Source organism: Myotis lucifugus, unplaced genomic scaffold (genome assembly GCF_000147115.1).
Source record: "Myotis lucifugus unplaced genomic scaffold, Myoluc2.0 scaffold_101, whole genome shotgun sequence".
NCBI lineage: Eukaryota > Metazoa > Chordata > Mammalia > Chiroptera > Vespertilionidae > Myotis > Myotis lucifugus.
In genome coordinates this window covers 3,874,587-3,886,092 of record NW_005871149.1, presented here as the reverse complement: position 1 = coordinate 3,886,092, position 11,506 = coordinate 3,874,587, and the positions used below count along the sequence as shown (strand labels likewise).

General features: G+C 38.7%; 1 protein-coding gene across 4 annotated transcripts in view; it reads left to right on the top strand.

Moving 5' to 3' along the window:
- Window positions 1-7,619, top strand: part of STXBP3 (syntaxin binding protein 3) — a 28,242-nt gene extending 20,623 nt beyond the window's left edge. Inside the window, exons 15-20 of one of the 4 annotated variants that reach the window (XR_002830172.1) lie at window positions 1,037-1,143; window positions 1,925-2,017; window positions 3,636-3,721; window positions 3,841-3,977; window positions 5,423-5,642; window positions 5,950-6,091. Coding sequence is in view for 1 of the 4 variants with exons in the window: in XM_006092613.3 (XP_006092675.1) it covers window positions 1,037-1,143; window positions 1,925-2,017; window positions 3,636-3,721; window positions 5,950-6,098; window positions 6,891-6,985 (530 nt within the window). In the remaining 3 variants the exon portion in view is untranslated. Of the gene's footprint in view, window positions 1-1,036; window positions 1,144-1,924; window positions 2,018-3,635; window positions 3,722-3,840; window positions 3,978-5,411; window positions 5,643-5,949; window positions 6,099-6,890 lie in introns of those variants that run through there. The other 3 variants (XR_002830171.1, XR_001349007.2, XM_006092613.3) reach the window with 3 other exon arrangements.
- The last annotated feature ends 3,887 nt before the right edge of the window (window positions 7,620-11,506 follow it).

The window sequence follows — 11,506 nt, the reverse complement described above, 5'->3', positions numbered from 1 at the left end:
CCTGTCACGAACAGAGCAGCACGAATAGGGAGGTTGTGGCCCCGCCCCCTGTCACACACAGAGCTGCAGGGAGATCAGGGGGTTTGGGCGCTGCCCCCTGTCACGCTGATCCCGGTGCCGGGAGGCTTGGGCTCCGCTGATCCTGGTGCCGGGAGGCATATTACCCTTTTACTATATAGAATAGAGGCCTGGTGCATGGGTGGGGGCCGGCTGGTTTGCCCTGATGGGTGTCCTGGATCAGGGTGGGGGTCCCCACTGGGGTGCCTGGCCAGCCTGGATGAGGGGATGATGGCTGTTTGCATCTGGTCACACCTCCTCAGGGTGGGGGTCCCCACTGGGGTGCCTGGCCAGTCTGGCTAAGGGGCTGAGGGCCGTTTTCTGGCTGGCGGGTGATTGAAGCTCCCAACCGCTCCTTTTTTTCTTTTCTTCTTTTTAATTCTGGGCCAGCTTTAGCTCTGAGGCCTCGCTGCTGAAAGCTGGTTTCTGGCCTTTGTTTTTCCTTCTGTATTTGATACAATGTTGCGGTCAGGCTGGCTGACTGAAAGCTGGTTTCTGGGGTTTTGTTTAGCTTCTATATTTGTTACAAAGTTTCAAACTGCCAGCTCAGAGGCCGGCAGCGGCAGGCGGGGAACATTGGAGTCCGCCAGTCACTGGAGCAAGCAAGCCTCATGTTTGCTTCCAGCTGCCTGGCTGCCGGCCGCCATCTTGGCTGACAGTTAATTTGCATAAGGATATGCTGATTAGCCAATGGGAAGGGTAGCGGTCGTACGCTAATTACCATGTTTCTCTTTTATTAGTGTAGATTAGAGTATCCAGCTCTGAAATCACATTATAATAAGTGGTTTACTAAGAAAATTAAAGGTGGTAGCTGAAGTTGGTTAAGATAAGGAAAGGGAAAAATATGAAATTGGGAGAAGACTGAAGGATATATAATTTAAATGTTTGCTTTTTATTTAAACATTATTATTAGATACCACCTAAAACCTAGAAATGATTGTGGTAGCAATTATATGACTCATATTTTTACTTATCTAAGGAACAACGGAAGAAAATTTGGATAGGTTGATCCAGAATGTAAAGATAGAAAATGAGAGTGATATGATTCGTAACTGGAGTTACCTTGGTGTCCCCATTGTCCCCCCGGTAAGAAATCTTACATTCTATATGTACTTACATGTATGCATGTGCAGTTGTTTGCATTAAATGTTTTCTTTTTTTTTTAATATATTTTATTGATTTTTTACAGAGAGGAAGGGAGAGAGATAGAGAGTTAGAAACATCGATGAGAGAGAAACATCGATCAGCTGCCTCCTGCACATCTCCTACTGGGGATGTGCCCGCAACCCAGGTACATGCCCTTGACCGGAATCGAACCTGGGACCTTTCAGTCCGCAGGCCGACGCTCAATCCACTGAGCCAAACCGGTTTCGGCTAAATGTTTTCTTATATGGGTATTCATGTGGATAGTTTTCTGAATTTTACTCCAAAGATTTGGTAAGTAAAACATTAACATTTTGTTTTCCATATATGAGTAATTTAGACAATTACACCTTTCTGGTGAATTTATATCTTAGGGTTTCTCTTGTAATTTGCTATTTATGCTTTTCTTTTTATAATTAATTTAAAACAAATTTTGAAAGAACTCTATTTGGAATCTCATTCTTTTCCCATTAAATTCTATAGCCCTTTTGAATAAACGTATTTTCTGGTCCTATTATAAATTTTATCCTTAAAGCAAAAAATACTGTTAAGTTATATGTCCACAACTATTCAGATTATTTGAACAGGCATTTCCAATTTTACTTTTAAGTAGTACAACATAGTATTTGCTGTAAATTAAATATCTGTGTTAGAAACTTAATAAAAGAATACACTAAATAAATTGTTGATTTTTAATCCACCCCTCCCCATCTAATTCTATTAGTCTCCACAAGGCAAACCATCAAGAAAGGATCGGTCTACAGAAGAAACTTTCCAACTCTCTCGATGGACACCTTATATCAAAGATATTTTGGAGGTAAAATTCACTAAATTTTACTTATACCTTGAATGGCCTCCTATAGAGTATTCTTAACTGTCTGTAATTTATAGGTTAGGAATTGTCTGCAGTACTGGGAGGTTCACCGAAGAAGCCTATATCTGGGGTCAAGGCGGGAAAGGAAACTCTTGAAGATTCTTTCCTTGAAGACCTCAAACAAACACCACTGGTTGCCTCCAAATAAATAAATAAAATCAGCACACACGTGCTTTATGGGAAAAACTGCTGTTGTTTTGAATAACCATATGTAGCAGATATACAAATAATTTATTTGAACGAAAGTCCAAAACAAAATAACACTTGTATATAACCTCTGCTAGAAAGTGTTAGACTCCAATATTCTTGGAAATGTATTTGTGATTAAAATGTAAACTTCACTATGGTTTGCTGTTATATTCAACAGATGGTTTGTGCCTTTTAGTATTGTTCACTTAGAAGATATTCAATTATAGGAAATTAGAAAATAAACTAATAAAAATTGTTTTATGAACTCATTCAAATCATGACATTATCCTTCAGTCAAAATTGCTAGTACATAGTTCATTTATTTCAATTTTTCTTTGACTTAAACTGCAATTTCTACTTGCCTTTAGTATCTAATTGGATACAATTTATTACTATGATTTTTCTGTGTTTTTTTTTTTGACTAGTTTTATGCCACTCACATATGCTTAATCATAATTGAAAAGTTTAAAAAATTTAGACTTTATTTTCTGAAGCATAAGATTTTTCCCCCTTATAACAGGGATATAGAACTAACTAGTTTTTCTTGGCTTGTATTTTCAAAGTAAGAATTGACTTTCTCAAACTCTTTAACAAAGATTTGCATGTTAAACTTAGAAAATCCACTTTTGGCTAAGTGGCAGACCTTCAGGATTTTCCTGAAACTTGGTTTCTTCGCTTCCTGCAGTCTTTTTGAGATATTCTTCGACTACTGATTGTGTCCAGTCATTAATACCACATGCTGTAAAGCAGTGGCCCCCAACTTTTTTTGATCGTGCACACTTAACCATAAAAAATGTGAGCATAAGCTTATAGCATGACTGTTCATTTATAAACTACATATTACTGTACAAATAAACTATATATATACTGTATATCCATATACATAAGTTTATCATAAAATATAACCCTTAAAAAAATGAAAATTTCCCTCCTCCCTTTGGGTTGTGTTGTGTAGCCTGGGCTAGGGGTGCACATCCTGCGGTAGAGCCACTGCTGCGGGGGCAAGGCCTGTACTCCCTGGTAGCTTACGAGGTGTCCGGACTAGGATAGTATTAGAAACCCTAGCACTCTAGACAGAATGGTCCTGAGAGATGCCTGGAATTCTCACCCCAACGTGGGGCCCTTCCAGTGAAGAAATGTAGGCATGCAGTAAATACTGGTTTAGTAAGTAAGTAAATGATTGTGTTAATTTTTGAAGCAAGTAAGGTTTGAGAGGTCCAAAGAAAGGGCTAACCTTATTATTAAATATCTATATATCCTTATGATCCTTAATCATAAATACAAATTTTGAGTTTTATGCAAAACAGACAAGTAAATAAAAATATCTTGGAATTTACATTTTCTTGGTGGTGTTAATTCTTCTCTTCCCTAGGATGCCATTGATAACAGATTAGATTCAAAGGAATGGCCATATTGTTCCCAGTGCCCAGCAGTGTGGAATGGCTCAGGAGCTGTAAGGTAAAACCTATAAATATTTTGTGTGGGAACCAATAGTGTATCTTGTTTCTGTTCCATCTTTCAAAACTAGCCACGAATTCTCTTTCCCTTTTCCTGTCACTACCTCATTGTTCCTTAAGGTGGCAGATGGGAACCATCATCCCAAGGCTGGACAGACTGAGAACATTTTAAAAAGTGTGCTGTGGGCTCCGACATTGCAGGGTCTTAGAGGTCAACTAGAGCATGGATTCCAGAGTGGTAACAAGATGACTGTTGGGTACTTACTTATACCTTAAAAAGGGAGAAATTAAGTTTTATTAATGTACACTAGCACACATGTAATTTATAAACTAATATAGTATATTTTAATAGATGCATAAAATATTTATTTTGACATTTTTATTTACTTTTCAAATAAAAGCTCAAAATTTTTACCAGTGGGGTACAGGAACAAAAACAGGTGATTCCCATGGTCTACACCAGGGGTGGGCAAACTTTTTGACTCGAGGGCCACAATGGGTTCTTAAACTGGACCGGAGGGCCGGAACAAAAGCATGGATGGAGTGTTTGTGTGAACTAATATAAATTCAAAGTAAACATCATTACATAAAAGGGTACTGTCTTTTTTTTTTTAGTTTTATTCATTTCAAACGGGCTGGATCCGGCCCGCAGGCCGTAGTTTGCCCACGGCTGGTCTAGACAGTGCTCTCCAGTGGCACCTTCTGCTGTGAGGGAAATGTCCTGTAGCCACACTGTCCAGTTTGATAGCCACTAGCCACTGGAGCCGCTGAGCATTGTATGTGACCAGTGTGACCGAGGAACTGAAACTTCTATTTTATTTAGTTTTAATAAATTTAAGTAGCTTCATGTGGCAAAGTGGCTACTGTATTGGACAGTGCATATCTAAAGCAATCTGGAGGAGAAAATGGTAGAAATAATGGCTACTATTTATTGAGTGTTTTTGTGGTACCAGATTCCATACTTCGAGTGTTCTGTACGTTACTTCATTTAATCTGAAAACAACCCTTACAGTTTAGAGAGCAGTTAAGTAACTTGCTGAAAGTCATACCTGAATTAGAAAGAAGCAGAATCAGAGTTGAAACTCAGGTCTAATTCTTTTTTTTTTTTAAACAGCTTTATTGAAGTATATATAATTGACCTAATAACTTTGTATATGCTTTGATATATATAAAAACAACTTGATGTTTTGATATGTATACATTGTAAAAAGATCACTACAGATGTACCCATCACTTTACATAACTACTGTTTCTTCTTTTATGTATTTTTTTGTGTGTGTGGTAAGAAGATTTAACTTAAGATCTACCCTCTTAGCGAATTTCAAGTATACAATGCAGCTTTGTTTACTCTGGTTACGCTGCTGTACGTTGGATCTCTAGAACATAGTCATTTTGCACAACTGAAACTTTGTGCCCTTTGACCAACATTGCCTCATTTCCCCCTCCCCTCAGCCCCTGGCAACTAACGTTTTGTTCTCTGCATGTGTAAGTTTAACTGTTTTAGATTCCACATATAAGTGAGATTATACAGTATTTGTCTTTCTGAGTCCGGCTTATTTCACTTAACCTAATGTCCTCTAGGTCCATTTATATAGTTGCAAATGGCAGAATTCATTTTTTAAGGCTGAGTAATATCCCATTGTATACATACACACCACATTGTTTTTACCCACTTGCTCATCGACATTTAGGTTGTTTCTAGGTTGTTTCGTATCTTGGTTATTGTGAATATTGCTGCTGTGAACATGGGAGTGAAGATGTCTTCAGTACCTCCCACCATCATACTCTACTGACTTTCAGCAAGGGATGTCCCAATAACACATCAGCTCCTGCGAACCTCCCCACCCCAACATATCTTTAAATGCCTATTGTTTCACCGCTACTTCCCTATTTCTTTAACTTCAAGAAGCCAGAGACTTCAGGTATATTACTTCTTCAAGTGAAATAAATAAGAGAGGGAGTTAGCTCTATTTTATAGGTAAACATGCTAAGCTAGATTATGAGTGATTTATTTGAACTATCAGATCAAAATTAAACTTGAAGTGGGACTTGTCCTGCCTAATTCTTGGTGCCGAGTTCTTTCATACATAGTTACCTGGTAAGTCATTTCCTTAAAATTATGTCACCGGTGCCAAGTCTGAATTTGCTTGAATGAGGCTTTTTGAAAAGTTTATAAGCAGTAAGGCTTTGGGAGTATTTGTAACATGTTAGTGTTTTTTTATTTTTTAGTGCTCGCCAGAAACCCAGAGGTAATTACTTGGAAGACCGAAAAAACGGGTCCACGCTGATTGTTTTTGTTATCGGAGGAATTACGTACTCTGAAATGCGTTGTGCTTACGAAGTTTCTCAGGCACACAAATCCTGTGGAGTTATTATTGGTAAGACTTGTTTGCCTCTTTTCTATTTCTCTAAACAAACTCTAAATGCAAAAATATATATGTAAAACTTTATCTTGTACTTTACATTTAGAACCAAATGGTTGAAAGCTGGACAACTTATTTTAATCATAGTGTGTTTCATCTGATGTACTAGAGTTTTTTTCTGGTTGTCCTATGGATAATTTTATTTTTAAATATCCTGATTTTGAAGGAATGAGCTTCAAAATGCTACATACTTTAAATATTATTACATATATCCTTTAAAATGTTATATTCTATATTTTTCTTGCTCTCATAATTAAATAATTTTTGAGACACTTCTACAGAAATATTTTGAATTATTTTGTGAATGTGGACATGACATTGTCAAAGCCTGTATATGGAATTTAGTTGTAAGAATTTCAGTCAAAGCCACTGATACACAAACTCTCCTGACCCTGGCCTCAGTCCTCAGCACTGCTTAATGGTTCTCTGTGATTGAACAGTGACTGTTCTTGTCACAAAGGTAGAGTAACCTCCAGTTTTGCTCCCCAGTATATCAATATATAGTACAAGGTAGACAGAGTACCAGGAGGGGGCAGTATTTCTGAAGGTTTACTGAGCATGTTCAATGAGGAAGGATTGAAATACTGCGGTATAGGCAGATTTCAGAAAGGTGTCCTATAGGACTTCTGTTAAAATGCTCCAAGTTGTACTAACTTTGCATATTTGAAGGACAGGACAATATAGTTAGCCAAGGAAAATCGATTTAACTTCTGGCCTCTGAAAAAAATTTATCTTTTTTCCTACCAGGTTCTACCCATATTTTAACACCCAAAAAGCTGTTGGATGACATAAAGATGCTGAATAAATCCAAGGATAAAGTCTCCATTATGAAGGATGAATAGTATTTGGGGGTGGGGTGGTTCTTATTCATTCTTTCAACTAAACTAGATCAAGACAGTGTTGCTTTTATGCAGTTTCAACAATGTAAATATTTTATGGAATAATGGCTTTTCAAATATATTTCTTAAAGGACTGCTTATGGTTACATATAATTGGATTTGACATTTTTAATTTAAACGTTGATATTTTGTTGATGATGAGAAGAAATATTAAAATGCTTTTAAAAGGAAATATTTTCACCTTTGGAATAGAATATGAGTTGTGGGTTATTTTTTGCAGCCACCTATGTACATACTAATGACTTCTTAAATACTTATCTGTTTTATACTGAAGTATAGTTTTTGGGAAAAGAATGATTTTAAATGAAAAGGTTATAAAATTAAAAACTGTAAATGTGTATATGTGATATAGAATTTTTCTATATATGAGATTTTTCTTTCAACTAAAATTTATAATTTCCTTTATGTGTAAAAGAATTCAGTTGTAAAATTAGAAAGATTTCACAGTATGTACTGTCTTTCTAGATACTTCTAAAAAACACAGTTTTATATCACTTTGAAATCATGTATGTTTAAATTGAAAAACCAAAAGTACTCATGAATATTCTAAGAAAAAATAAATATGTAGTTACAAAATGATCTTTGTTTTGGGTGGGGAGAGGTAGAGGAAGTTAGGAAGTTTAAAAGTTCTAAGCCAAGGAGTTAGAAAGGGAATGCACGTTAATCTTCCCACCAAGGTAATCCATTGACTTTTTAAAAAGTCATGTAATATATGTGTAAGGTTGGGTAATACTGTTGCCATGCACTGCTTGACAGCAGGGATATGTTCGGAGAAATGTGGCATTAGGCAATTTTGTCCTTGTGTGGATATCATCGAGTACCTTACACACAGCCTGCTGCACACCTGGCTTGTATGGTGTAGCCTATCGTTCCCAGGCTACAAGCCTGTACAACATGAGATTAAATCAAGCAGAAGAGAAAAGGATGCAATTGAGAGACACGCTAAACACAAGATGTACGAGGCTGCTGCTGGCATACACAACATGCTGCTTTACAGCAAACTTTTTAAAAAATGTTTTCATTGGTTTTAGAAAGAGAGGAAGGGAGAGAAAGAGAAACATCAATGCGAGAGAGAAACATCAATCAGTTGCCTCCTGTACCCACCCCAACTGGGGATCAAACCCAAAACCCTGGGTATATGCCCTGACTGGGAATGGAACCAGTGACCTTTCAGTGCATGGGATGACTCTCAACCAACTGAGCCACATCAGCCAGGGTGAAATTTTTTATGAATAGAAAAGAAAAAATATACTCTAAGATAACAATAAAAAGTATAAATGCAGCCCAGCCGGTGTGGTTCAGTGGTTGAGCATCAGCCTATGAACCAGGAGGTCATGGTTCGATTCCCAATCAAGGGCACATGCCTAGGTTGCAGGCTTGATCCTCAGTAGGGGGTGGCAAGAGGCAGCCAATCAATGATTCTCTCTCATCTTTGATGCTTCTATCTCTCCCTCTCCCTTCCTCTTTGAAATCAATAAAAAAATATATATTTTAAAAAGTATAAATACATAAACCAGCAACAGTTGCTTATTATTATCAAGTATTAGGTATTATATATAATTACATATGCTATACTTTTATACAAGTGGCAGTGCAGTAGGTTTGTTTACACCAGCATCACCACAAACATGAGTCATGAATTGTGCTGTCATGTCCTAGGTCCATGGTCGGCAAACCGCGGCTCGTGAGCCACATGAGGCTCTTTGGCCCCTTGAGTGTGGCTCTTCCACAAAATACCACATAGGGGTGCGCACGTACAGTGAGATTGAAACTTCGTGGCCCATGCGCAGAAGTCGGTATTTTGTGGAAGAGCAGGTATTTTGTGGAAGAGCCACACTCAAGGGGCCAAAGAGCCGCGTGTGGCTCACGAGACGCAGTTTGCCGAGCCCTGGTTTGCTGACCACTGTCCTAGGTGATGGTAATTTTTCAGTTCCAGTATAATCTCATGGGAGCACTGTCGTATATGTGGTTGTTGACTGCAACATCATTATGTGGCCCATGACCGTATAAGGATATGTCTGCACAAATGGAACGTGTTAACATATATAAAGTACTGCTGGGGCTGAGCAGCAGACCTGAGCGACGGATGAACGGATTGCTCTGACACATGTTTCTGTGAAAGAAAGTCCAAGGGACTGTTTTTAGAAGTAAAAAGCAGTCCTCTTCACCTGCCCTCTTAGGCTTTTATTGTCACAACAGCTTGAACTAAAATTAACCTCTAGATACAACCAGCAGGGTAAGTATCCTTGAGAAAGTATATGCTCCTACAAGGTTGGGTCTTTAAAGACTAAACATAGAGATTCTAGCAAAACACCTCGGGGGATCAGACTTGTTTGGAAAAGTCAAGGTAGGGGCTGCTGCCTTTGTCAAGGTTCCCCAGAGGCCCCCGACCTTTCAGAGAATCCTCCTTACAGACATTCCAACCAAGTCCCGTGCTTCCCCACAAAGTACGCGTTACACAAAGGGAACGTCTTCCTTTTAAACCTGTCCTTTTACCTGGCCTCTTGGTTCTGTCATGTGACGGACCATCATTTCATACATCACTCGTCTTCAGAGTTTTGCTCTTACAAATAATGCTTCATTGCAGGCTTCCACAATATTTCTATAACGTAAATTTTTAGCAATGACATAACTGCTGAAAGTATTTAAAATATGATGCACCATTTTTAATTTTTATGTAGATAAATCTATCACTTTTTCTTGGTGTCTGAATTTTATGTTGTACCTAGAAATACCCTTTGCACCCAAGATTAAGTCTCGCGTTGTTTCTTCTAGGACATTTTGATGTATTCATTTTATTTTTTGCAGGTATTCCATCCATCTGGAATTGATTTTAGTGTGAGAATGTATGCTAGATATTAGCTCTTAGCTCTTGGCTTTAGGTCCCATGCCTCTCCATCCCATCCCACAGGGCATGAAAGGCTGAAAATGAAGTTTTGCAGACTCAACGGTAAGTGGCACAGAGATTTAGACGAAGACATTGCCCTGTGACAGATGGAACTCCGGTGTGATGGCAGCAGACACTGCCCGTTGAGTCGGTCACTTAGCCCTCAGTGATCACTTTGCCTTTTGTACTGATGGGAGATCCTGTGAGGCCTGCACTGCAGGTATATTTTAGGCTTAGCATTGAAGAGACCCTTTGTTTTCTAAGTCTCTCAGTGAACTTGAAGACATAAGAGGTCATCTCACCTAAATTCCTTAGACTTAGCATGTACAGATTCTGATTTCAAGACCCTGAAAAAAACCTTTTTTGTTCTTGCAGCTAACACATTGATTCACTATCTCTGAAGCATGGTTTTGCTTCCTGTTGAAGTGTGCTTGGTCTGCGAAGTATAGTGGATTCACATTGCTCAGCCATAGTCACAAGAACGAAGAAAAATATCAGTAGTTCACGACACAAAAATTTTTGGATTCAAGCCCGAAGGCCAAGATCCTGGCAGTCTATGTTGTTAGATGTGATGCCTCTGTAACTCAGCTGTGGTGTGGGTGTCTGGTACCCCTCATGACTCCCATCAGGATGCAGGCCGATTTATTTTTTATTTTTTAAATATATTTTTATTGATTTCAGAGAGGGAGAGAGAGAAAAACATCAATGATGAGAAAGAATCATCGATTGGCTGCCTTCCGCATGCCCCCACTGGGGACTGAGCCCGCAACCTGGGCATGTACCCTTGACCAGAATCAAACTCAGGACCCTTCAGTCTGCAGGCCGATGCACTGAGCCAAACCAGCTAGGGCCAGGCCAATTTCTTTTAAAATCAAAGGAGCAAGAAATACGTTCTATGGCAAAGTTTTACTACCAAACACTTGGGTATTAAATATAGATACATATATATTCATATTTAGTATGTATTAGGTATATTTTAAGTAATTATTAACAATAAGATTGAATTGGAATGAATAGTAAAAGGATGCGTTTTCATATATGTACTCTGTAGTTAAAGTGGATGGCTAGAACTTCTAAAGAGGTGATAGCATTCTACAAGCTGTCCCCTCACCCAGCTGTCTTGGTCCTGGTGCCTCAAGCAGGAAGCAAGCACAGAGGCCTCTATGCTGTGGAGGGTGCCAAGTGTCTTTACAACACCCCTGCCCCCAGCAGTCCTGAGCCTGTGACTCAGCATTTGGAGATACAATCACTGTCGCTTAACAAGCTTGTTTTTCTGGCTTATTCCTGCAGCAGGATTAGAAGAGAGGTCTATCAGCATTGGCACAAAGAAGTTGCGTGAGGGAGGCCACAGCCAAAGCTACAGCATCAGTAAATCTCACATTATCTTTGTAAATCAGAGCCTGTAGCACTTCCGCAGAAGCCTGAAGGCGGTTGCCCTACTTCTGTGCCTTGGATGAGTCATGGTGCAGTGACTGTTGCTAATGCCCTCAGTCATCAAGGAGATGAGAAATTACATCTAGAATATGGCTACATACTGCAGAGGTGGGTTCTGTTTTTAAATAAAAATGATTTCAGCA